The 26,306-nt window shown below is 41.9% G+C and overlaps 1 protein-coding gene across 1 annotated transcript in view; it reads left to right on the forward strand.

The window, feature by feature from the left end:
- The first annotated feature begins 17,968 nt into the window (after positions 1–17,968).
- Positions 17,969–26,306, forward strand: part of LOC124862459 (cAMP-specific 3',5'-cyclic phosphodiesterase 4A-like) — a 52,844-nt gene continuing 44,506 nt past the window's right edge. Inside the window, exon 1 of the mRNA XM_047356377.1 lies at positions 17,969–19,190. Coding sequence (XP_047212333.1) covers positions 18,895–19,190 — 296 coding nt within the window. The 5' untranslated portion in view covers positions 17,969–18,894. The remainder of the gene's footprint in view (positions 19,191–26,306) is intronic.

Consider the following 26,306-nt stretch of genomic DNA (forward strand, 5'->3'; position numbering starts at 1 on the left):
CTCTTACAGGCCCAATATTTTCTGCACACACTGGAAATGATGGCAGGTCAACACATATCTTATCAGGCAGAAATGAAAAGCTTTTATTGTTCTGTTTGATTGATGGGCTTTAAGGGAGTTCTCACCCCCCTTTACACTGGAGTCCTTCACCCTTTAGATGAAGGTGCTAGGAGGGAGGCAGTAGTCCTTTTCCTCTCAGGAGCCGTCAGAACAAGAGGCTTTGATTAGCTGTTATTCTTGTGGTCTCATTGAGCCTCAAGGAGAGGTGCTACTGAGGGAGATTGCCCCTTGCAGGCAAAAGCATATAAAACTCCCTCCCAACACTACAGTTCATGACATTTCTCAAAGAGATGGCTGACTTTATGTTTGCGTCTGTCATGGTATTCGACTCCTGTTTTTAGCATCAATCCGTAAAAGACAATTGGAATGAGAACATTATGAGGGAATTTTTCAAGCCGACTGCCATTACGTTAATGTGCCTCTTGCCGCCTCTGGCTAGATTTCTGTGATATTTATTTTTAATGCATCTAGCACCTCTGAATTGTGTTTCACATACCTGCAGCCAGTCTACCTAGAGTTCTCAGAGGGATCCACCGAGGATGGTGGACGCTGTGTCAGACACATTTAGATTTCTGCCTTTCATTTTTCCTCCCACACAGTTACCCTGCACAGTTGCTGGTGAATGCTGCTGAAACCTGTGTTTTTTTTTATTTCTCTCCAAATACACACTGAAAGGCAGAGCTCCAAAGACAAATTACTGCAGCACCATTTACCACAGATGACAAACATAAAAATAATAGAAAATATATTTTCCCTGTTCTTGTAAATGCCTGCTGAATTTCGTTCACTTTATAGCAGCACATTGAAATAAAATAGGTGTATTTAGGTGTACACATTGTAATCTGCATGTAAAAACGTAGGGAATTCACACATATAAGGATTTATTACAGCTTTATTTTCATGGAGCACCAACAAAGCTCAGCCAAATAAGGTATGTCAGAAGAGCTGTTTATAGCTGGATTAGTCATAGAAAACAGCCCACTCCCCCTGTGACAAACAGTCTATAAAACAGAGGAACATCTTGGTAGACCAGGAGAAAGCCACTAGTCTGCCTTCCCCGTATTCAAAGGAGGGAGAGAGCCTTTCAGTTTGAACCGATCCTCTGTACATAAACCCAAACAAGATTAGAACCTTGTGGGGATTTAAATCCCCAGCCCCAACACATCCCTCCTTATCCACCCCTGAAATAAGATTGGGTATTGTTACACATATTCATTTTCATCTTTTCTACTCATTCCTCTGTGCAACTGTATAATATACTGGCAATACAAAAGTAGAATTACCACTTCTGGTAAAGTGGAAATGATAATAATAATAAAAACATTTTAAAAGATGTGCAAAGATATTGTGGCAAAATAGGACACTTGATAAAAAAAAAGATAATTTATCTTTTTACTTCTTTGAAGCAACGCTCATCGAGTCCAGTGTGGTCATTATGCATTTATTTTAACATATGTGATGATGAGAACATAAAAATCACATGAACCTTGCTTTAAACTTTCAGGAAGCTAAGCAATTTCAGCCTCAAATTTAAAAACTAATTTTGCTCACCCTCCTTTCTTGTTAATTCATAAACTCTAGCCCATACAGCTCAATTCAACATTAATGGACCACTTTTATCTTGCAAGGCTTTGTTCATTCCTCTTATTCTTTAACTGCCACTAGTCACTTTCTTATTTGCTATTTCGACCACTGCTGCCTCTATTTCAGACCTATCGTCTCAAAGTACTTTCCACTTCACTTTTGTCTGTGTTGCTCAAATAACGCAGCCTGAATATCAGATAGAAACCAAGGAACATAAAAACACAACATTAAAAGATTTCTTTGTCTTAAAAATGCAAAAAAAAAAAAAAAAAAAAAACAACCTAAATGTACAGACCTAACCCAGTATATCAATCAAGGCTCCGTTTTTAAATAAAATTATTTAGTTTGGCAATATGCCAGACAATAGGGCCCTGGAGAGGATAGTGAGGGGAGCTACACTATTAATTGGAGTGGCTCTACCTTCTGTGTAGGATCTGTTCTGGAGCTGGTTGAACTGGGGTCTGAACACTTTCAGAGACTCCTCACACCCTCTCCATGAACTTTATAAACTAGTGCCCTCAGGCAAACAGTACCTCAACATCAAAAGCAGAACCATATGACTGCTACACAGCTTTCTGCCTCAAGCTGGTAAAATGCTGAACTGTTTCTAACATTCTGCACTTTATAATCTATTTATTTTCTTTTCAGTAGTTTTTTTAATACCAATCTGTTAAAGAGTGTGAAGAAACTCTTGCTTTGTTACATGCCATTAGTTATCCAATAAAATGACAATAATCGATTTAATTTGGTGTCTTTGGATATATTGTCATGCGGTCTGCAGTTTACTCTGGCTTTATTTTGCACAGATTAAAGATTGCAGTGTCAATTTAATTCATACAGTTCAGTTTAACTTCAAAAAGGCACTTTTTCCTTGTGATCAAATAATTTGACCTCAGTAAAAGCATGAAGTCCATTGAAGAAAAACAAGCAAAAGAAAGAGCAATGCTTTTGTGGTCATTCTGATACTTGACTCCATTGTCCAGGTTGCCATTATGGCTCCACAATGCCATTAAGGGAAGCTTTTTTTTCCTCGGAAATCTATTTATCATGTCATTTGAGGTCTCAGTGGTGCCCAGCTTGTCCCTAAAGTGAAACATTGTCTTGCTTCTATGTTGCAACATTAACTCTTTGCCTCCACCGCCTTGAGTTATGCAGACATTTCACTGAGAGCTCATTGGTTCAGAGAAAAATACTTGCTAATGTGTTTTGAAACTTTAATTGTGTTGAAATTATTCAGGACTTTTCTACATCTCTGCTCCAGAATTCATTTATAGTGAATAAGCAATAGGACGTTATTTTAGGAGCCATATTGTAACTTAATATAAATAAAACACCAAATCTTGCCCATTCCATTTTTATCATCTTACCTAATGTGTAAACACAAACTTGGACCCACACATGCAGATGCATGCACATTAGCTGGCAGACTATTTCTCACTGTCAGGAAAGAGGAGAGGATTAATATTTCATGGCTCTCCACTAGCAGAGAGCGGATCTATTTGTCGGCATTCCCTGCTGTCCGATTATTAGACTTCAACAAAGCCCAGATGACCATCTTCGTGTCGGACACTCGCAGCTCCTGGCCTTCTGGTAAATTGCCACAAAAAAGGAAGCTGCCCTGCAGGTCAGATTTAGATCCTTTCAGTCTTGTGCACACTCCTTCCAACCATCATAAAAATCAAACCAGGAAGTATGCATAAAACCTAGTGTTTTTTCCAGAGGCTGCACAGCCATCTGTTCCACGTGGACTGCACCAATCAGACTGGTTGGCAATTCAATTATTCCTCACAAAATGAATGTATAACATAGAGAGCCATTTGATGAGGGTGGTCATAATAAATCAGAAGCTCAGAAAATGAAGTGCACAGCTGACTCAGTCATTGAAGCCTTTTCCCCCCCACACACCACAGAGAAGAGATCCAGTCTTCACTGCGGTCTGCAGTCATTTTGTCATCCATCCTATCCCCTTTCATTATTACTATTTTATTTATTCAGGGAACATTGAAATAATACTAATGGTCTGGCACCATTCTGTTTATGTGCCTTCCAAAGATGCTTCATTTAATTCGAATTGCACTTTCTGTTAAAGTGTAAACGGTTAAGCTGCTGGGGCTGCTTCTGAAAGGTCTGAAATGCACCTAAATGGAGCTGAAAGCTGGCCACAGTCTGCACTCTTTATTTGTTTGAGATTTTGGTTTTAAGGTTTTCATTACATCACCTTCAATGGCAAAACAAGGACTTTTATTCAAAATAAAATGCAAGCACAGTTGCTGTGCAGAAACATTTTGGAGTTTAGTTTACTTATTTGATCTCAGATGATGAAATTAATTTATACGTTTAATGGTCCAGCAACAGTCTTTGCAGGGTAATAAAACTCAGCTGCAAAAATAATTTAATCTTTATCTGTTTAAATTGCTCCTTGCTGAGCCCAAACAGCCATGCACTGCTTGTTTCAGCAAACTTAAACATGAACAATTTCACATGCAGTTAAAATCTGATATTTACATACAACGTATAGGAAAAAAAACAGAATCTTTTTTGTTTCACTCTCTGGCATTTTTGTTTGTTGTTTTAAGTCAGTTAGGATTACCGAAATATATTTATTGCCTTTAAAGACCTTCGTAAGGTTCTGATTGGTTAATTCACAACATTTGAGTTCAAAAAGGCACATCTGTGGAATTGTTTCACTTAAAAATGAAAAGAAATCAGCCAAAATATCAGAAAGAGAATTGGGGAGCTCCACTAGTCTTGTTCAACCTTAGGTACAAATTCCTTATTCTTGATGGTGCCATGTTTACCTGTTCAAACGCCAGCATAAACACCGTGGGAATGTCCAGCCATCATGCTGTAGAGCTGTGTTCCACAAATCAATTTTTTTCGGTGCAAAATGTGCAAATTAACTGCAGAATTCCTTGCACAAAAACCTGAGAAGTTGCTGACTTAAGCTGGTATGGGAGAGTCATTTTTCAAAGTCAAATGAGTCCCTTTCCAAGATGGGTTGAAATGCCACTCAGTGAGAAGGAAGCCATAACTTCAAAAGCAACATGAGAAGCAATATTACAGTTTGCAGATGTAGTCAGGGAGAGAGACCTTAAGTTCTGGAGACATTTCCTGTGTTCCGATTAAACTTGAACATAACTGAAACAATGAAGTGTGTGGCCATAATTACATTTGTTACATAGGAAAAAAGGGGGAAACTTGCAAGCCTGAGAACATTGTCCTAAATATGAAGCATGGTGTGGCAGCATCATGCTGTGTGAGAGTTTTGCTGCACGAATGAGTTGTGCACTTCATTAAAATAGTGCCATGATGAAGAAATAAAATTATGTGCAAATATTGAGGCAAAATCTCAAGACATCACCCAAGAACCAGCATAAGCACAAATAGGTCTTCTAAATGGACAACGCATCCTGCCAAATTAGTTAGAAAGTGGCTTTAGGACAACAAAGCCTTAATCTAGGTCTCATAGAAAGATTTATGGGCAGAACTAAGAAGTCATGTGCAAGCAAAGCGACCCACAAACCTAATGAGATTCTGAACATGAGTTCAGAACACGTCGTTTAAAAAAGATCTTTTCTACTATTTTTAGTACAAAATAACTTTATTTTTTTTGTAACTGACCTAAAACAGGACATTTAGTCTGATTTCATCTCAAACAGCGAGAAAAAGACTGTTTTTTCATACAATGTGTATATATCTGGTTTCAGCTGCCATTATTACCGAATCCCGTTTCAGTGTCTAAAATATAAATGTTATGCCCTGCACTTAACAATCTTCTCTCAGTGAAATGTTCTTGAGTGTTTGTCAAGATGCCCTCAATCAAAGCAGACATTCATTTGCAAATTTATTCACCGCCTGAGCAGAGATATAAAGTGCATTAAATCGTAAGTGAAAAAGGCATGTAAAGTATGGATCAAACTGAACACATTAGGCATGCTAGACTTGAAATATTTTTAGCTTAGAGGGTTTTAAATTATGTGGGAATTTGAGGGTTGACATGGGCAGCCTGAGGAGAGATTGGCTGAATGATATTCCGTTCTTCAAATCCCCATTGTGAACCATCCTGCGGAATCAGCTTCCGATATTTAACATGCACATTTCCCTCAAAGCCATAAATTCAGAGCAAGGCTGAGCATATTTGACCTGCACATTGCACATACATAAGAATCAAAACTGTCTGCATGTTACAACAAATTAGATATTAGCAGTGTTCTCTCAACAGCTTGACATTTTTAGCTTATTTTAAAAAAATGCAACCAGAAAGCAAAGGAGCAGAGTCTATTCAGCTGAGAAAAATGTCTAATATTAGGCTTCCTCTGGCCCTTTAAAGACACTGACAAAATGATTAATGCTCTTCAGCATCACTGTGTTCCTGCTGCAAGCTTCTACAGCTCAGCTCCAGCAACAGAACTGCAACCACAATTTTCTAAATTGATTAAAACTTTAACTTTTTCTGCAAATAGTTTTTGTTTCAGAAGCTGAGGAAAGATTAGCTTTGTAGAGCTCTGTTTGTTGACAAAACTCACTCCTCAAACACCCCTAGATGATGAAATCTAAGAGCCGAGTAAATGTGAGCCACTTTTCATACTGATGTTAATGTCTGCAAAACGTTCATTTACTTCATCTTGAAACAGCTTGATGCCTTCAGTTATTTCTTCAACATTCTGGTCATGAATGTTTACCAGCACAGTGTTGGTCTGAAGTCTAAGACATTAGCTCATAGCAATATTTTCTCACATCAAGACATAAAGCAGAAAGGTGGTAAGGTTTTTCTTTACTGAAATCCAAGTGAAATACAAGTGGAATAGTGTCTTAATTTGAACCAAACCAGACAGGGAGAGAGACAGCAGGCACATGAACAAGAGAGAAACAGCTCCTTACAGCATCAGCCTGCTTCCAAAGGCAGTAATTACAGTATAGACAGAATCCAGGGTAAAAGTCTAACACACCGAGGCTGCATTTCTAATGGTAATTCTTGTTTCTCTCAAGAACACAAAACCTGTGAGTTTGATTTAATTTTGCTTAATATTCAGTGCCAACTGGGGTTCTATTGGACTAGTTCAGCTAAAATGTATGAAAAAACAGTCTGAATCAATCGAATTATGAGCCAACTCAATTCAATAGTCAGATTCAGTAAATTTGTAATTATAAAATGCCAGTTTATGAATTTTGCAGCTAAGGAAGTTGATAGAGTGCATCAAATTTGTACTTTGATTAAATCCCCACAACTTGCCTGTTAGGCAATAGTGGGGAGGAACAAACTACCTTTTTTACCAGCAAGCAACCTGGAGCAAGCATTAGGAGAAGTGGCAATCTGCTTACTCGGGCAGTCGAGTGACAGGGGAGATAAGAGACAAAAAGCAAAACAAAACATACAAATAGGCAAGTAAATGTATAACACTATGCAAAATTCCAATTTTCACTAAGTGCTAATTTGTAAAGCACCTAAAAATGTCACAATCTCAATATAGCATAAAATAAGAGAAGGGAAGGTAAGTGTGAGGTTTAACGGATCAGTAATATAACCAAGGGGCCTGACTATCCAAAACCCTAAAAGTAAAAAAATAAAATAAAATAAATAAATTCTTAAGCTTATCTGTAACAAATAAATTTGAGTTCTTCTTTTTCTGTTCTATCTTGGTCTTTCTGCAACATTCGGTACTCTTGGAAGATAATCAAAGGCTGTTTTGTTAGGACAAATTAATTAGTACACAGTAAAAGAGGAAACAAACAAGATTTGTCATCCCCAATTCAACTGTCAGCAGCCTTCGACGTGGGCCTAAGACTGAACCCTGGGTAACCCCAGATGCTATCCTAACTAAAAACGTCTGTTTAAATGTAACATGTAAACCAATAAGGACCCTAAATCTCCCACTATTTAGTCATCAGTACCAAAAACAGCTGCATGTTTGGACGGAAAAGCTATTACAAAGAAGTGATGACACAACAGATTTTCTATTAATATGGTGGAAATAAATTTACACGCCACTGTTAAAATGCCATGTTTCTGTAAAGTAAATAACTGAGACCCAGGTAGATAGTTTCAGAACATTTTATACTTTTTATTCTGACATATAGGCACATTCCATATTATTCAACTGGCCGAATTTATTAGTTCTCCAAAACTCTGACAACCCAGGGTTCAGACCAGGAAGCAGGGTCGTAGTTTAACACTCCTCTCTGCAGCTTCTGTACTGCTACCCAGTCATTACCCTATTAAGACAGTGTCTCACCCATGGCCAAAACTGAATAGATTAAAAAATAATGTTAAAAGAGGAAATCATGAAAATCTCCTAAAAATAAACACAACTTAGACTGAAAAAAAAATAAAACAATTAAATGTGACTTACTGAACATAAGATCTCTCTCTTCAAAGACTTTGCTAGTTAGTGATCTGATTTGTAACAATCAGAAAAGTTTAGCTGAAAGACACTAATGATATTCTTATGGCCTCAGATAATGGACTTGTGTCTGTTCTGGTTCTGTTAGATCTCAGTGCTGCATTTGATACAGTCAACCATAATATTCTCTTAAAAAGGCTGGAATATGCTGTAGGGATCAGGGGAACAGCGCTAGGCTGGTTTAAATCGTATCTGTCTGACAGATTCCAGTTTGTTCATGTAAATGATAAATCATCTTTAAACTCCAGGGTTAATTGTGGAGTACCACATGGTTCAGTACTTGGGCCAATTCTCTTTACTATATATATGCTTCCAATAGGTCAAATTATCAGGCAGCATAGGATAAATTTTCACTGTTACGCTGATGATACTCAGCTTTACTTATCCATAAATCCTGATGAGCCCAACCAGTTAGATGGACTACAAGCATGTATTGAAGACATGAAAACTTGGATGAGTTTACATTTTCTGCTTCTAAATTCACACAAGACAGAAGTTGCCGTCTTTGGACCGGAGTCTTTAAAAAAGAAACTGCTTAGTTAATCACTTAACCTGGATGGCATTAAATTGACCTCCGGTAATAAAGTAAAAAACATTGGTGTTATTTTTGACCAGGACATGTCATTTAAATCCCATATTAAACAGGTTTCCAGGATTTCCTTCTTTCACCTCCAGAACATTGCCAAAATTAGAAATAGTCTAACGAGGAGTGACACTGAGAAACTAGTCCATGAATTTGTTACTTCAAGGCTGGTCTATTGTAATTCTTTACTATCAGGATGTCCACAAAATGCAGTTAAAAGCCTTCAGCTGATTCAAAATGCTGCAGCAAGAGTTCTGATGAAAATTAAAAAGAGAAATCATATTTCTCCTATTTTAGCTTCCCTTCATTGGCTCCCTGTTAAATCCAGAATAGAATTTAAAATTCTCCTCTTCACATATAAAGCCCTTAATGATCTAGCTCCATCATACATCAGAGATCTGATTGTTCCATATGTTCCTAACAGAGCACTTCGTTCTCAGACTGCAGGTTTACTGGTGGTTCCTAGAGTCTCTAGAAGTAGAATAGGAGGCAGATCCTTTAGTTATCAGGCTTCTCTCCTGTGGAACCAGCTCCCAGTTTTAGTCCGTGAGACAGACACCCTGTCTACTTTTAAGGCTAGGCTTAAAACTGTCATTTTTGATAAAGCTTATAGTTGGAGTGGCTTAGTTTATCCTGAGCTATCTCTGTAGTTATGCTGCTATAGGCTTAGGCTGCTGGAGGACATAATGACCACTTTCACTCTCTTCGCTACATTCTCACACTACTCTCCAATTTTGAATTATTTGCTGTTATTTCAAATTTTAACTTTATGTTCTCTCTCTTTTCTCTTCCTATAAGCTACACCTGGCCTGACTCTGTCTACCTGTGACACCTTTCTGAAGGGGGGCATCGTCCAAGCTTCTGCTGGCAACAACTTAATGCTCACCCTCTACAGATGATCCACATGGCCCGCCCCTGTTTTTCAGTATTTAACCCTTTCTCTCTCTTAGACATAGCTACTGACTGAGCTTCTACTGTGACTAATTCTATGTGCTCTCTTTCAGACTCTAACCTTGAAAACTGGCTCAGAGTTTATCTGTTCTTTCTTTCTAGGTGAAACGACTAAAGGAGCTACATCCATTAACATTTACTTTTCCTTCCCATAGAAAGTACTCCTGGATCAGTGCTTCTTTGTTCTCTTTGTGTCTCTGCTCTGTTCTCTCAAACCCCCAGTCGGTTGTGGCAGATGGCCGCTCACACTGAGCCTGATTCTGCTGGAGGTTTCTTTCTGTTAAAAAGGAGTTTTCCTCTCCACTGTCGCTACATGCATGCTCAGTATGAGGGATTGCTGCAAAGTCAACACCAGTGACTGTCCACTGTCTCTACATGCTCATCCGGGAGGAGGGAAGGCTGCAAGTCACTGACTGGATGCAATCTGCTGGGTTTCCTTAGATAGAAAAACTTTTTATCCAATTTGAATAAAAAGCTTACTCCGACTGCACTGTTCAATTGTTAGGATTAATTGGAATGTATGTACCTGACTGTTGTGAAGTGCTTGAGACAACATGTGTTGTGAATTGGCGCTATATAAATAAACTGAATTGAATTGAATTGGATACAATGCAACTCTTTTATAGCAAAAAGCGTAAAAAATTAAAAATGCTGAAATAGCCTTGTTGCGTAAGCGTGCGCATACTTAAGTTAATTTGTGTTTGAACATTTGAATCATTTCCAGTAGTCAGTCTTCCTGGGTACACACCTACCATCAGTTATAGATAAATTAACTGGGAACAAGGTCCTATAGGAGGACATTTGCTTATTTGCATTTTTTTTAGCTAAAGAAGTAGTGAGCAGAGAGATTACAAATGATTGTATAACTGTATCAATCAGGAGCAGCATACAAAAATAATTATAAACATTATATGTTTGCTATGGCACAGTTAAGACATTCATAAACAAATTTGAAGAAATATTGAATGTTATGGAAACAAAATGTCAGTCAGTCAGTCATTTTCTATACCGCTTCTTCCATAGTGGGTTGCGGGGAGCTGGTGCCTATCTCCAGCAGTCTATGGGCGGGAGGCGGGGTACAACCTGGACAAGTCGCCAGTCCATCGCAGGGGAAACAAAATGTTTCTTGCTTAAATCTCTTTCAGTGTCATTGGTTAAACTTTGCTTTCCATAATCTTATGACTGGGAACTCATGGTTAGGTTATATCTTTATTGTCTTATGCTTGTGAGACTCTTGGTGAGACTTTGGTTCTGCTACTGTGAAGGTCACCTACTGGGGCTGGCTCTGCAGCTGTAACAAAATAGACAAACAACAAATCAGTTCTCACAGTAACTTCCTGAGAAGGTAGTTTCCCACAGTTTGCCTTTAAATATTTTCACACCCATCTGTCCTTTCGAATAAAAGAACTGTGCAAACAAACACTTTATGAACCAGATGAACACTCTTACACTCTGGTGGAATCTGTGCTCTTATCTTGATTAAGATTACTTTAATAAACCTCACAAAATGATTCTCACCATAACACTGCTTGCATAATATTATTTTTTTCCACAACAGGAGCAAGAGTGCCATTTCTAAAATTGGAAATTTCTTCATGACCGATAAAAACACAAGACAGAAAGTGGTCAGGAAGGTTGGCAACACTGAAGGAGCTGGAGGAATGTTTGGTAAGTACTGGTTGTGTTCTACCTGTGACAACCATCTGCTGTAATCTCTATTTGAATGGACTTAAAAGAAGGATTGCACAACTAAATTATTATCTTACAAAAAAAAAAAAAAAAAACATCCAGGCCTGACTAAAGTATCCAAAACCTTGTGGAAGAAAGTGGTATGGTCTGATAAAACCAAACTGGAATTTGGGCCATAAAGGTAATAAAAACAACACAGCACAACAACCATAAGAACACATTACCCATGGTACAATATGTTGGGATGAGGATCAGCTCCTCCAAGTCCGAGGCCATGGTACTCGACCGGAAAAGGGTGGCTTGTCCTCTTCAGGTTGGAGGGGAGTTCCTGCCTCAAGTGGAGGAGTTTAAGTATCTCGGGATCTTGTTCACGAGTGAGGGAAGAATGGAGCGGGAGATCGTTAGACAGATCGGTGCAGCTGCCACAGTAATGGGAGCGCTGTGCCGGTCCATTGTGGTGAAGAGAGAGCTGAGCCGAAAAGCAAAGCTCTCAATTTACTGGTCGGTCTACGTTCCTACCCTCACCTATGGCCATGAACTTTGGGTCATGACCGAAAGAACGAGATCACGGATACAAGCGGCTGAAATGAGCTTCCTCCGTAGGGTGGCCGGGCACTCCCTTAGAGATAGGGTGAGGAGCTCGGCCATCCGGGAGGAGCTCGGAGTAGAGCCGCTGCTCCTCCACATTGAGAGGAGCCAGTTGAGGTGGCTCGGGCATCTATACCGGATGCCTCCTGGACGCCTTCCTCGGGAGGTGTTCCAGGCACGTCCCACCGGGAGGAGGCCCAGGGGACGGCCCAGGACACGCTGGAGGGACTATGTCTCTCGGCTGGCCTGGGAACGCCTTGGGCTCCCCCTGGAGGAGCTGGAGGAGGTGTCTGGAGAGAGGGACGTCTGGGCGTCTCTGCTGAGTCTGCTGCCCCCGCGACCCGGTCCTGGATAAGCGGAAGACGACGAACGAACGAACGAACGAACAATATGTTGGTTGCAGTGTCATGCTCTTCAGTTACTTTTTTTGGGTGAACCTAGAATTTTTGTTACTCGTACTCGTCGTACTCATCGTCTCCCCTTATCCAGGACCGAGTCGTGGGGACAGCAGACTCAGCAGAGACACCTAGACGCCCCTCTCCCAAGACATTTCCTCCAGCCCAAGGTGTTCCCAGGCCAGCCGAGAGACATAGTCCCTCCAGCGTGTCCTGGGCCGTCCCCTGGGCCTCCTGCCGGTGGAACGTGCCTGGAACACCTCCCGAGGAAGGTGTCCAGGAGGCATCCGGTATAGATGCCCAAGCCACCTCAACTGGCTCCTCTCGATGTGGAGGAGCAGCGGATCTACTCCGAGGCCCTCCCGGATGGCCGAGCTACTCACCCTATCTCTAAGGGAGTGCCCGGCCACCCTATGGAGGAAGCTCATTTCAGCCGCTTGTATCTGGGATCTCGTTCTTTCGGTCATGACCCAAAGTTCATGGCCATAGGTGAGGGTAGGAACGTAGACCGACCGGTAAATCGAGAGCTTTGCTTTTTGGCTCAGCTCTCTCTTCACCACAACGGACCGGCACAGTGCCCCCATCACTGCGGCAGCTGCACCGATCCGTCTGTCGATCTCTCGCTCCATTATTCCCTCACTTGTGAACAAGACCCTGAGATACTTGAACTCCTCCACTTGAAGCAGGAACTCCACCCTTTTCCGGTCGAGTACCACGGCCTCTGACTCGGAGGAGCTGATTTTCATCCCTGCCGCTTCACACTCGGCTGCGAACCGCCCCAGTGCGTGCTGTAGGTCTTGGCTAGAGGGGGCCAGCAGGAGCACGTCATCTGCGAAAAGAAGAGACAAAATCCTCTGGTCCCCAAACCAGACCCCCTCCGGCCCTTGGCTGTGCCTAGAAATCCTGTCCATAAAAGTTATGAACAGGACCGGTGACAAAGGGCAGCCCTGCCAGAGTCCAACATGCACTGGGAACAGGTCCGACTTATTGCCGGCAATGCGGACCAAACTCCTGCTCCACTTCTACAGGGACCGGATGGCCCCTAATAAAGGGCCCCCAATTCCATACTCTTGGAGCACCCCCCACAGGGCATCACGAGGGACTCAGTCGAATGCCTTCTCCAGGTCCACAAAACACATGTGGACCACTTGGGCAAACTCCCACGAACCCTCAAGTACCCTCTAGAGGGTATAGAGCTGGTCCAGTGTTCCACGGCCGTGACGAAAACCACACTGCTCCTCCTGAAGCCAAGGTTCGACTATCGGCCGGACTCTCCTCTCCAATACCCTGGCGTAGGCCTTACCAGGGAGGCTGAGGAGTGTGATCCCCCTGTAGTTGGAACACAACCTCCGGTCACCCTTCTTATGAAGGGGGACCACCACCCCAGTCTGCCAATCAAGAGGCCCTGTCAATGCAATGCTGAAGAGGCGTGTCAACCATGACAGCCCCACAACATCCAGAGATTTGAGGCACTCAGGGCGGATCTCATCCATCCCCGAAGCCCTGCCACCACGGAGCTTTTTAACCACCTCGGTGACTTCAGCCTGGGTGATGAAAGAGTCCAACCCTGAGTCCCCAGCTTCTGTTTCTACCAGGGAACGCGTGATGGCAAGATTGAGGAGATCTTCAAAGTACTCCTTCTGCCCGATAATGTCCCCAGTTGAGGTCAGCAGCCTCTACAGGTCCTTCTCAAAATATTAGCATATTGTGATAAAGTTCATTATTTTCCATAATGTCATGATGAAAATTTAACATTCATATATTTTAGATTCATTGCACACTAACTGAAATATTTTAGGTCTTTTATTGTCTTAATACGGATGATTTTGGCATACAGCTCATGAAAACCCAAAATTCCTATCTCACAAAATTAGCATATTTCATCCGACCAATAAAAGAAAAGTGTTTTTAATACAAAAAACGTCAACCTTCAAATAATCATGTACAGTTATGCACTCAATACTCGGTCGGGAATCCTTTTGCGTAAATGACTGCTTCAATGCGGCGTGGCATGGAGGCAATCAGCCTGTGGCACTGCTGAGGTCTTATGGAGGCCCAGGATGCTTCGATAGCGGCCTTTAGCTCATCCAGAGTGTTGGGTCTTGAGTCTCTCAACGTTCTCTTCACAATATCCCACAGATTCTCTATGGGGTTCAGGTCAGGAGAGTTGGCAGGCCAATTGAGCACAGTAATACCATGGTCAGTAAACCATTTACCAGTGTTTTTGGCACTGTGAGCAGGTGCCAGGTCGTGCTGAAAAATGAAATCTTCATCTCCATAAAGCTTTTCAGCAGATGGAAGCATGAAGTGCTCCAAAATCTCCTGATAGCTAGCTGCATTGACCCTGCCCTTGATAAAACACAGTGGACCAACACCAGCAGCTGACACGGCACCCCAGACCATCACTGACTGTGGGTACTTGACACTGGACTTCTGGCATTTTGGCATTTCCTTCTCCCCAGTCTTTCTCCAGACTCTGGCACCTTGATTTCCGAATGACATGCAGAATTTGCTTTCATCCGAAAAAAGTACTTTGGACCACTGAGCAACAGTCCAGTGCTGCTTCTCTGTAGCCCAGGTCTGGTGAATGCGGCACCTGTAGCCCATTTCCTGCACACACCTGTGCACGGTGGCTCTGGATGTTTCTACTCCAGACTCAGTCCGCTGCTTCCGCAGGTCCCCCAAGGTCTGGAATCGGCCCTTCTCCAAAATCTTCCTCAGGGTCCGGTCACCTCTTCTCATTGTGCAGCGTTTTCTGCTACACTTTTTCCTTCCCACAGACTTCCCACTGAGGTGCCTTGATACAGCACTCTGGGAACAGCCTATTCGTTCAGAAATTTATTTCTGTGTCTTACCCTCTTGCTTGAGCGTGTCAATAGTGGCCTTCTGGACAGCAGTCAGGTCGGCAGTCTTACCCATGATTGGGGTTTTGAGTGATGAACCCTGGATGGGAGTTTTAAAGGCCTCAGGAATCTTTTGCAGGTGTTTAGAGTTAACTCGTTGATTCAGATGATTAGGTTCATAGCTCGTTTAGAGACCCTTTTAATGATATGCTAATTTTGTGAGATAGGAATTTTGGGTTTTCATGAGCTGTATGCCAAAATCATCCGTATTAAGACAATAAAAGACCTGAAATATTTCAGTTAGTGTGCAATGAATCTAAAATATATGAATGTTAAATTTTCATCATGACATTATGGAAAATAATGAACTTTATCACAATATGCTAATATTTTGAGAAGGACCTGTAATTGTTTTGTTAGTATACAAGCAAAATTCTGACTTTTCTGGGACAAGGCAAAGAAATATGCTCTTTAAACATTTATGTTTAATAGAGATCTTCTGCTTGAGACAGCACCTTTTGGTAGAAATGAGGAAATGCTTTCAGTGAGGAGAAGGTGGGCTTGCAGGTAATTCTCACTGATGCCGCCTCCCAAGAGCAGCATTTTTTCTAGTTACAGTACAGATTGGTGCACACAGCGCCAAGGCTGTGAGCAGAACACTACTCTCTATTTGGTATCCTATTAGCTGTACTGTCAGATGCATCCTCCTTATTGGAAAGCAACTTCCTTTAATGAATAAGTGGAGATATTGTTTTTAAGCATTAGAGCTTATTTAGCCACCAAATCCACCCTTTGAGCTGTCAATCACCAGTATTGGCCTCTTAGAAGAAACAGAAACATCCAGGGGTTTCTGTTGGTTTCAGTGCATGACATCTATCTATATCTTATCTGTTTCAGGGTCAGAAGTGGCAATAAGTAGAACATTTCAGATGGCCTGTTTCCCTGCAGCCTTGTCAAAGCCTTCCATTTGAATCTGAAGTTTCTTTTAGGCCAAGTTCAAAGCTGTGGAATGAGTCCAACAGGAAATATTTGAGTTGGCAGAGATGTGTCTTTACTTTAACGTCCAGTTTTGAATTAATCTTTTGCTTTTTTATAGTAACCTAAAAGATTAGACTTCTAACTCACTTGCTATCATAAGTATCTCGCCACATATTTCAGTTTTTATAAAACACTCCCATGTTTGAAGGAAGTTTTAAATTTTGACATTTCAGTCAAGCTGGCATTATTTCTTTGTCAGTAAAATTTATTTTTATGCTGTTTTGCATAAACTCCAAACTACAGCTGACCTAAAAGTGACAAGATAGCTCAGTAATTTCAGTTATTTCATTGCAGTAAATGTGCTGAAGCAGGAAAAGGATAAACCGTGTAATCCAGCTTTTGCAAATAATAGCCTTAATCGCAAGAGTGGCACAGAAACAGCCACTTGTTGGAAGCGAGTTTTGAATTTCTGTCATTTAAAATGCATGGCTTGAGCACAATAATAAGACATTATACTGCGTGACTAATAAGTGTTCTAGATTCAATTTGGCCTAAATTGAAATATCCCTTTTTTATCTAAGAAGAGAATATACCCAACAAACCGGGTACTTTTACTAGCACTAGGGTCAGATCCTTATTATCAATCCAAGGAGGTGAATAAGACCAGGGTTGGCAGAACTGGCATACAGTACATTGCAAAAATGTTCATATAGCTTAAACTTTTCCAAATTTTGTCACGCTATATCAACAAATTTCGACGTATTTTAGAAGTAAAAGGTAAATGATACATGTGTTTTAAAATCTTTCACCATGAACATGCATTTGTGTTCAGCACCATTTACTATGATACCCCTAAATAAAACGTGGTGTAACCAATTGCCTTAGTTTTCTAATTTGTAAAAAAGTGTTCAGTTGTCAGTAGATAAAGTTCCAGGCAGGTTTAAAGCGTGCTTATGTCATTGTCCTAAGCCTGGCACAACTGCAAACCTACCAAGACATGGTTGTCCTCCTAAATTGACAGGTCGGGAACGGAGAACATATTTCAGAGAAGAAGCCACAAGACCCATGGTATATCTGGAGGAACTACAGACATCCACAGGTCAGTGGGGAACATCTGCTGACAATTGTTGGTTGTGCACTGCATAAACATTATCCTATGAAAGTGGAAAGAAGAAAGACATTGCTAAAAAAAAAAAGACCATTTGAAGTCCTGTTTGCAGTTTGCCACAAGCCATAGGATACACAGCGAACATGTGGAGGAAGGTCAGATGATGTCAAAATGAAGTTCCTTGACCTTCATGTATCTGGTAGACAAGAAATATTTTGCATCACGCCGAACACCACATTCCTACTGTAAAACATGGTGATAGCAGCATCATGCTGTATGGATGCAGAAAACCTGTCAGAGGCTGCAAAATATTTGAGATTGGGATGGAGGTTCAACTGTTAGCAGGAAAACGACCCTAAACATAGAGAGAGCCAAAATGAACGGTTTATCATGTTCATGTCCAGTCTCAGTCTATAACTGAGATGAATACAAATGCACTGCACATATGTGAGAGTTTTAACTGTAAAACCGTAAGACCACACGAGTTAAACCTCCAACACAATTATGCACTGCTTTGTGTTGGCCCATCACATAAAATCCAACCAAAAATACATTGACCTTTATGGTTGTAATTTGACAAAATACGGAATGCTGTATGAATGCTTTAAGGCACTGATAATATCATGCAAATGGGTACATGCTTTGAATTCACGCACGATGCTGCAAGCCAGACCGTTTGGCCAATTAATTTGTTTTCTGGGAAAATGCGCAGTGAACGGGCATGGGGCATAACATAACGGATGCACGCAAAGAGGAACAACCACCCATCCACCACAGAGAGAGGGAGAGGAAGGGCGCGCTGTGATGCCAATGTTTGTCGTCGAACTCCAGCAAATATGAGGATGGAGAGATAATGGTCTATACCGAGAAGGATGACTGAAGCTCGGCAACTATCAGTTTGTATCTTTTAATGACACAATTGGACTTAACATCTGAATCTGGAAGAAACTGGACCGCAAAGAACAAAGGATCGCATCTGGGTTTTGGACAATTCTTCGCACCATCCTGATTTATTTTTTGAAGAGTGGGTAACAGAGTCCAGTTTTAAATCCAACGTAAATTCTAGGATTTGTCATCTCTGTGGAGGGAATACTGGAGACCTTTGCGCTGAGTTTGCGCACAAAGATGCCGTAGCTCCACATGAATCGTGATCGATGAAGTACTTTTTGAAATTGGCTTGGAGATTTTAGCTCGGCGGAAAGACACGCACAGCAATAATAGCGCAACGCGGGGAGGGAAGCCAGCGCCAGCGTTCTTTGTGTCTTTGCAACAAGAGGGTGATAAAAAGCAATAAATTCTCTCAAATAAACACTGTCATCCGGCTGTGCGCGCCATGGGCGATGAGGCGTCAAACTTCAGGAGACTCAGCAGGACCGGTGTCTCATCACCAGAACCCCAGACAAGTGAGGATCACGGCCGAAAGGAGATTCTGGGATAAACTGAAACTGACCACCGCCGAAAACAATGAGATTAATGGCTTTCTCGATGGCTTGACAGGTTATCACTGTGACAGTTTTTGATGTTATTCAGAAAACAAGGTTCAGATCTGGGCTGTGCTACACTTGGTCACTTTGATTTGTTCGCTCAGAGATGAAGTGGCAGCGAGGGACATGAAACGATTCGCTTTTTGCCTGGAACACGCGATTACAGCCATATAATTTAATTAATAGGTAAAAAAGGGATATTCATTGTATTATATTTTATTTTTTGCACAATGATGGAACCACCACCATGTACGAAAAAGAGCCTTTCCCTGTCGCTCCCGGTTCCGCGGGAGGGACAGGCGACTCTGAAACCTCCACAGCATCTTTGGAGACAACCCCGGACCCCGATTAAAATCAAACACCGGGGATATTCCGACACCGACCGGCACCACCACCGGCACATGGAGCGCTCAGACGCCGTGGATACGAGTGACCGACCGGGACTGAAGAAGTCTCGGATGTCCTGGCCATCCTCCTTCCACGGGACCACAACCACATCCATCGGAAACTGTGTCGGGAATAAACGGTAGGCGGAGGGGCAGGAGGGGGGGAAGCATTGCGCATCCCAACCATACCAATAATAGCCCATGAGAGTCCACAAGGCATATGCGTAAACGGGGGATGAAGGGGTGTTGGTGGGGTGGGGAGAGGGGCATTGTAATGAGTGCGTAATAACGCAGTGTTTCTGAAGGGTTAACCTATATGCTGGGCTTTCAACCTGAAGGCGTGGGATTTCGGTGCGCTGTGGGTCCTTAGGCAGACTGTTAGATGTGTGTATAAAACGCAAAAAAAGAAGAAGAAGAAGAAAAAAAAACAGGCTGCCACTCGTTACACAGAATCAGCGTCTGTAAATACCAGTAACAGTCTGACAGGGCGTCCACATGTTACATGTAACCACAGATGAGTAACACGATGTGCACTTATTTTAGCGGTAGTGCCACTGCGCGCACTCCAGGCCTTTAATAGTGGGCGGTGGAGCAAAAGCACAGTGGCGCATGACAGTATACCTGAATATGAGATTGCTCTGACCTCTGACCCTCTGAGGGGGTTGAAATAAGTAAATGAACAAACAAATAAATAAATAAGGAGGACAGTACTTGTAATAAGATGAGAAGAAATTATGCAGTGCTACCTGAACATGTGTCACCACACTGTCAACACAGATGGTTTCAGACAACACCTAATCTGGCCCACATGGCTGCTCTCTGATCAGATATGACAGTGAGACATTCATTGCCAGAGGACTCTGACTGACACTGCGGACAGAAAAAAAAGATGAATTGTACTACACCTAACAGCAGCAAACAGCCCTGCCAAGCTTTTTTTTTTTTTTTATCAAGTTATATGAAGCATGTTAACCAAGAAAATTAGATTTACGTCTTTCCATTAAGTGAATCATGAAGTAATTCGAATTTGATACAACCACCCAGTCCTTACTCAACAATTTGGTCTATTCACCTTTAAAGGCGAATACATCTGGGCTGTTTTTTTTCTTATCTGCTTCTTTTCAGTGGAGTAGAATGCACAGTCTGTTCAATATGAGGTTAAGTGACTCATTTTTTGTGATGGATTAACTGAGGATGGCCAAGGCCTGTGCTCATGTTTCAGTTTCAAGTCAGTCTTCAGATGTTGCATTTATCACTAGAGGTTTACATGAATGATGGAGAGAAGGCAGTTATACATTTTTTTTTCTTTTACCCCTGTCATTTATTTAATGACACAGACGGCCATCCCAGCAGGCCCTGGGAAGGAGTCCAGTTGACTAGAGGAAAGCCGGATATGTATTTCAGACCCCAGGACACGCGCTAAGGCAGTCCAGTCTTTAGTGCATTGGGACTTACTCGGCCTGCCCTTCTCCCTATGTGGGCGGTGAGAGAGAAAGAGAGCAAGAGAGAGATGGAAATAATTTGATTCCAACCAGCACAGTTCTTTGTGCACACCAAGCTGGCTCCAACTGTGCATGTTCATGTCGGTGGATCGTAGTGCATGATGTGTAGTGTGCATTTCATGGTGTGTTTTTGTGATACACACTGGTCAGGAAAACACTGAGTGGCCACGGTTGCCAGATAAATACTGCGTGTCCATAGTGGTGGTGAAATGCAGCCTGCTGGGCGTGTGCATATGTGTATGGAGGCATGTATGTGTGGGATGTGCACAGGTTTGGTGCTTGACCTGTACTCCATATGGTTGCCATTAAACCTGAATTTATTTCTTCTCATATCAATGGGAGATCAGAGGGATTTCTGTTGTGTTTTTACCGCACTTCTCCTGTAATATTACAGGGATAATGAATTCTTCCTCTACAATTACTTCTGGATGAGGAATGCTTTAAGGAGATGCCCCATCCTGGCTTTGTTTTCATTAGCCTTCATGAAAATCCATGTCGATCCAGCAGCTCTGTATTTTTAGCCGATGGCTTTGTTAGGTTAAATCTGGTCTGTGGAATACAGCTCAGCCTGCATCTATAGAAAAACCTCTGAACACACTTATTTACATGAGCAGACTGTACTGAAATGTGGGCTTAGCTAGGCAGGAGACAGAGAAGGACCAGGCAGGAAATCTCCAATTCAGCTTCTGAGGTTGGAACTGCTATGAATCAGAAAAAGGCAGACCCAAGATTCAGCCAGACACAATACTGAAAGTTTAAAAGGTTTATTCAGCCACAGGAAAATGTCACACAGGTAACACTCCTCACAGCTTCCAGGAATCACTGCTTTTGTGTTGAGTGGAACTTGAAACCCAGAGGGGAAACCTCAGTGGGCGGCAGGCGGTGATCTCCACAGCACAGGTAAGAAGTGACTCCAGGCTGAATAATCCGAGGGCTAGGCTGGCTCAATAATCCAAGGACAGAAACAGGGTCAACGATAGGAACAAGAGGCGTCAGGCAATGGGCAGGCAGAGGCATAAACCAGATGCAGGAAACAAGGTCGACAACCAGAATCCAAATAGTCCGACAGGGAGCAGGCAGAGGCATAAATCCAAAAAGCAAGGCAAGGTCAAGAACAATGATCAGACAGGAAGGAACGCTGGATATCTACTCACGCAATGGCTTTCAAAAATCTGGCACCGTCTGCTTGTCAGAGTCAGTATATATCAGGGAAGACACAGGTGCTTGGCATTCCACAGATTGCACTACACTGCAGCAGCCACCAGGTGCATCTAATCTGCTGATTGCTGCCAGGGAGACAGGGTAGAGCAGACGTGCCAGAATCATAACAGGAACTTTACAAAATACCAATCAATAAGAATTACTATGTTATGGTCTCCATTAAAATTATTCCTAACGTTTTTTCAGGTTAAGATGATGAGACAACTTACTATTTCTGTTTTGTTTTCTTTTTTCTGTACAAAAAATAGCAATTAGGTGCCTGGATGTACTCAAACTTCCAAATTGTCTGTTAACAGGAACCAGAAAATGAAAACATATAACTCCAGTTCTGTCTTCACTCCAATGGCTTCCTGTTTGTCACAGGACTGACTTTAAAATGTCGCTACTGGTTTTTAAGGGTCATATTTAAAGAATCTTATAAAACGCAACACATCCAATATAACGACAAGGTCAAACAACTCTTAAATGTTCAGAGGTCTAGTTAGAAAAGTTGAGGTGGTTTTGCCATCTATGTTGCAGAACCCCAAAACTGTGGAATAATCTTATCTCATCCTCATAAGAGCTGTGGATAATCTCGAGACTTTTAAGGTGCTTTTAAACACCCACCGCTATCCCCTATGAATTATTTTGTTCATGTCTTCTGTGTGTTTAACTACTCGTGTCAGTTATTTTGTTCCTGCTGTGCACGATTTTGGTGCAACTTGTATGTTGTAAAGTGCTATATAAATAGAATTCACACTGACATTAATTCCCACATCTCAATTTATCATAAAGGCTCAGATAAATATATATTGTCCTACTATTTTGTGAAATCTTATCAAGTTGCTGTTATGATTCTGGCACGTCTGCTCTACCCTGTCTCCCTGGCTGCAATCAGCAGATTAGATGCACCTGGTGGCTGCTGCATTGCAATCTGTGGAATGCCAAACACCTGTGTCTTCCCTGATATATACTGACTCTGACAAGCAGACGGTGCCAGATATTTGAAAGCCATTCGTGTGAGTAGATATCCAGCGTTCCTTCCTGTCTGATCATTGTTCTTGACCTTACCTTGCTTTTTGGATTTATGCCTCTGCCTGCTCCCTGTCGGACTATTTGGATTCTGGTTGTCGACCTTGTTTCCTGCATCTGGTTTATGCCTCTGCCTGCCCATTGCCTGACGCCTCTTGTTCCTATCGTTGACCCTGTTTCTGTCCTTGGATTATTGAGCCAGTCTAGCCCTTGGATTATTCAGCCTGGAGTCACTTCTTACCTGTGCTGTGGAGATCACCGCCTGCCGCCCACTGAGGTTTCCCCTCTGGGTTTCAAGTTCCACTCAAGACAAAAGCAGTGATTCCTGGAAGCTGTGAGGAGTGTTATCTTGTGTCCGCCTTTTTCTGATTCATAGCTGTTGCACCTCAGTGAGATGTTTTGTAGCCATCAGTAACCTTCTGGTATATTACTGACAGTGGTTTTAACCACTATTTTAGGTAGAAATAATAAGTTTAATTGAATTTGAGTTTCATGGACTAAACAGGGCTTTGAAGCATAGTCTAAGCATTTTTGACAGGGTTGAGGTTGAAACTTTAATGTTAGCCTGTTTTATCAAAACCAGTGTGGAGGTGTGACTCATACTATGACGCTAAGATCAAAGGTCGGTCAGTATGTTCAAGAACAACACAGGAACCACCATGGCCGATGCCTATTGTAAAGTGGAACCTGCTGGAACACCAGTGTAACTCTGCACAGTGAAGAAGCTTTATAATCGAACTGGATTTAGAGGGTGGCGGCCAAGAAAGAAGCGTCTGCTCTAATCTTCAAGCTCTTCTGAAATTTGTAGCAATTTTGTTATGGTCAGAGGGGATAGTGTTTGCTTGGCAACTAAGATAAGAAGAATGCTTAAATGAGTCAAGACTAAGCTTTTAAACCTAAAAACAATGCACTAGCTGTCAAGCATGGTGGTGCTGATACCATGCTGAGGGTCTGTTTCACTGCCTACCGTACTGGCAAATTGTACGCGATAAAGCGGTTTAACTTAACCTCAAATTAACATCTAGCTGGTTGAAACCTGGGCATGATTGTGCATTCCAGCAATGATACCAAACACACATCAAAACTGGTTTTGAATAGGTAACGCAGGCTAACATTTAAGCACCTGAATTGGCTCTGACCTAAAACCCACTGGGAATTTATGGACCATGCTGAATACCAGGTCTGTTGAAGGAAACCAATGAACTACAACAAAAATAGGTGCTAACGGACATTTGGACAACCATTATTGGAGGTATACGTATATGTTCAACTCCGTATCTATAATTTTTTGGAAATTGCACAAAAACTTCAGATTTGTTCCCCCATTTCTTGTTTTATACAATGATTAAAGGTTATGCTGTATGATCATCCCACCCTAGAAAAGAACGGCTAAAATGCATGATCAGTAGCTTAAAATTAGTATAATTTTCGTGCTGATGATGAGCATATGTAAATGTCTGGCTCCAAACATGGTTTCATTTTTAATATGAGATCTATTAAGCTGGGGAACACTGAGTGTCTTTATGTAGCAGAGAGAAGAGGAAATAATTGGGCCTTAGTTTTGTCGAGAACTGGCTGACCCAGCGGGTGACCTCAGTGTCTTAGAGAAGCAGGCTGTTCAATCAAAGGAGGGTTGGTCAAAACCTCATCTTGGAGCTCCAAAGATCAATGATCTTGAGATGCTGGAGGGGTAGACTCACACAAGGTTCTGGGAGAAAACAGATTGAGATGTGTAAATGTGACAGAAACAGCAAGAAAACAAACTGTTCCTAACACTTATCAGTCTAGGGATGAGAGAATCTGGGTGCTTTTCTGCATAACTCTTTGAAGAATCACTGTCTGCAGCTGTTTTTGGTTGTCTATTTTTGTGCCTGTCTTATAGCCTACAAAATGGCACTTAGTGGCAATCAACTTCCCCCCAAGAGTGTCAATTTGCCTCCTCCTTGCATCCCTGATGCCTTTTGTTCAACTGTCTCATCAACTCTTTCATAAGGGGATGCTAATATGAGTGTATCAGTCATCAGGTCCCGTGCCCTCTATACACTCTGGGAAGTTTTAAAACCAAAATAACTAACTGACAAAGACAGAGTACCAGCTCAGCATACAAATGTGTTGCCATGGTTATTTGTGTTGTGGTTTTATAGATTTAATCTACACCCCAAAAAAGGGTAAAACGTACACACTTTAAAGTGTGTCAATATAGGACAGAAACCACTGGATTTGCATTGGCTTTAAAGCCAAAAAGAAGGGAAGTCTTCACAAAGTGGAATCACAGCACAGAGCTGGGTTTCTGTTTAGTTATCTGTAAAAATTTCAAACCAAAGCCTTTCCTACCTTTCCTCACCAACCACCTCAGGCTATCAAGATTTGTTTCCAATAAGCTACAAATGCAACTCAGATTTATAACCTAGAGCTGCTTTTTGCTTCTTTCTGTTTATTGCCTGACTGGCCAGCCACCACAATAATTTAGATCATAATGAGGTACAGCTCCAACTAATTACCAAACAGCTGTATCTTGAACTTATTCACACGTTTACATTCCTAGAAATAATAAGAAGTTCCGACACTGAGGGTGTTCTTCCCAGTAAATGTGTTTTAATAGCACTAAGTAATGGACCTCTTATCTCATTTGTGTGCTGAAACCATCTGTTTAAGCTACAGATTGTGCTCCTCTGTGAATACATTATGCTTTCTTTCTACTATGGGAGCTAATTAGTATCCGGAGGCTGTGCGTGTGCTGGAACGCTGCTCGCTACTGGCCGGCTTAGGCAGATCCCGGAAATCCTCCAGTGAAATTCCTCCAAGTTAACACAGGGATGACACCAAACAGGTGTGTGCTCGAGGGCAGAGCGTGTAGCCTTCACCAGAGATCTTTCTGTGTGTGAAAACCATCTTGTGTGTAGCCTCTGGCAGACACACGGGTCGCTGGTTTTGCATTTTCAGCTTGTTGTGCGAACCCGGTGGAAACATTGGCATCCTTGCATTTTAATTACCTTCACTCTGAATCTTATTAAAGTAGCGATTGGTCATTTCTGCTTTTCACAAGTGTTACTGGGCAGCGATCTCAGTGGGAGCAAACAAAAGAGAGCTGCAGCAGGATGCACAACCAGTCAACCTGTACCCTGCTATTATCTCCTCTGTTCGATGGAGCTTGTCTGCTTTCATTTTCTCATATTGTGTTCATGTCCATTAATTCCCCTTTATTGAACTTTCTGCCTTTGTTATGCACTACCTTCCCCCATTTTATTCAAGATAGCTTTGTGATTTTGATAAGCCTGAAGCCATTTTGTCTCTTATCTTGTAAAATGGTTTGAATCAGGCTTTTGTCCATTTAGATGACATCCTTTGATCCTCACCCCACTCTAAATGGGAGATACTGATTCCATCTGTTTTTTGTTCCTTGTTTTGTCTCTTCACCATTCGCTCCCCTCGACCATCTTCTCATCGGCTCCCATGGGCTCTGGGATAGTTTCTGACAACCCTCTTATTGCTTACAGCAGCATTAAGCATATCATGAAGCTG

This window comes from Girardinichthys multiradiatus, chromosome X, assembly GCF_021462225.1.
Source record: "Girardinichthys multiradiatus isolate DD_20200921_A chromosome X, DD_fGirMul_XY1, whole genome shotgun sequence".
NCBI classification, from domain to species: Eukaryota; Metazoa; Chordata; class Actinopteri; order Cyprinodontiformes; family Goodeidae; genus Girardinichthys; species Girardinichthys multiradiatus.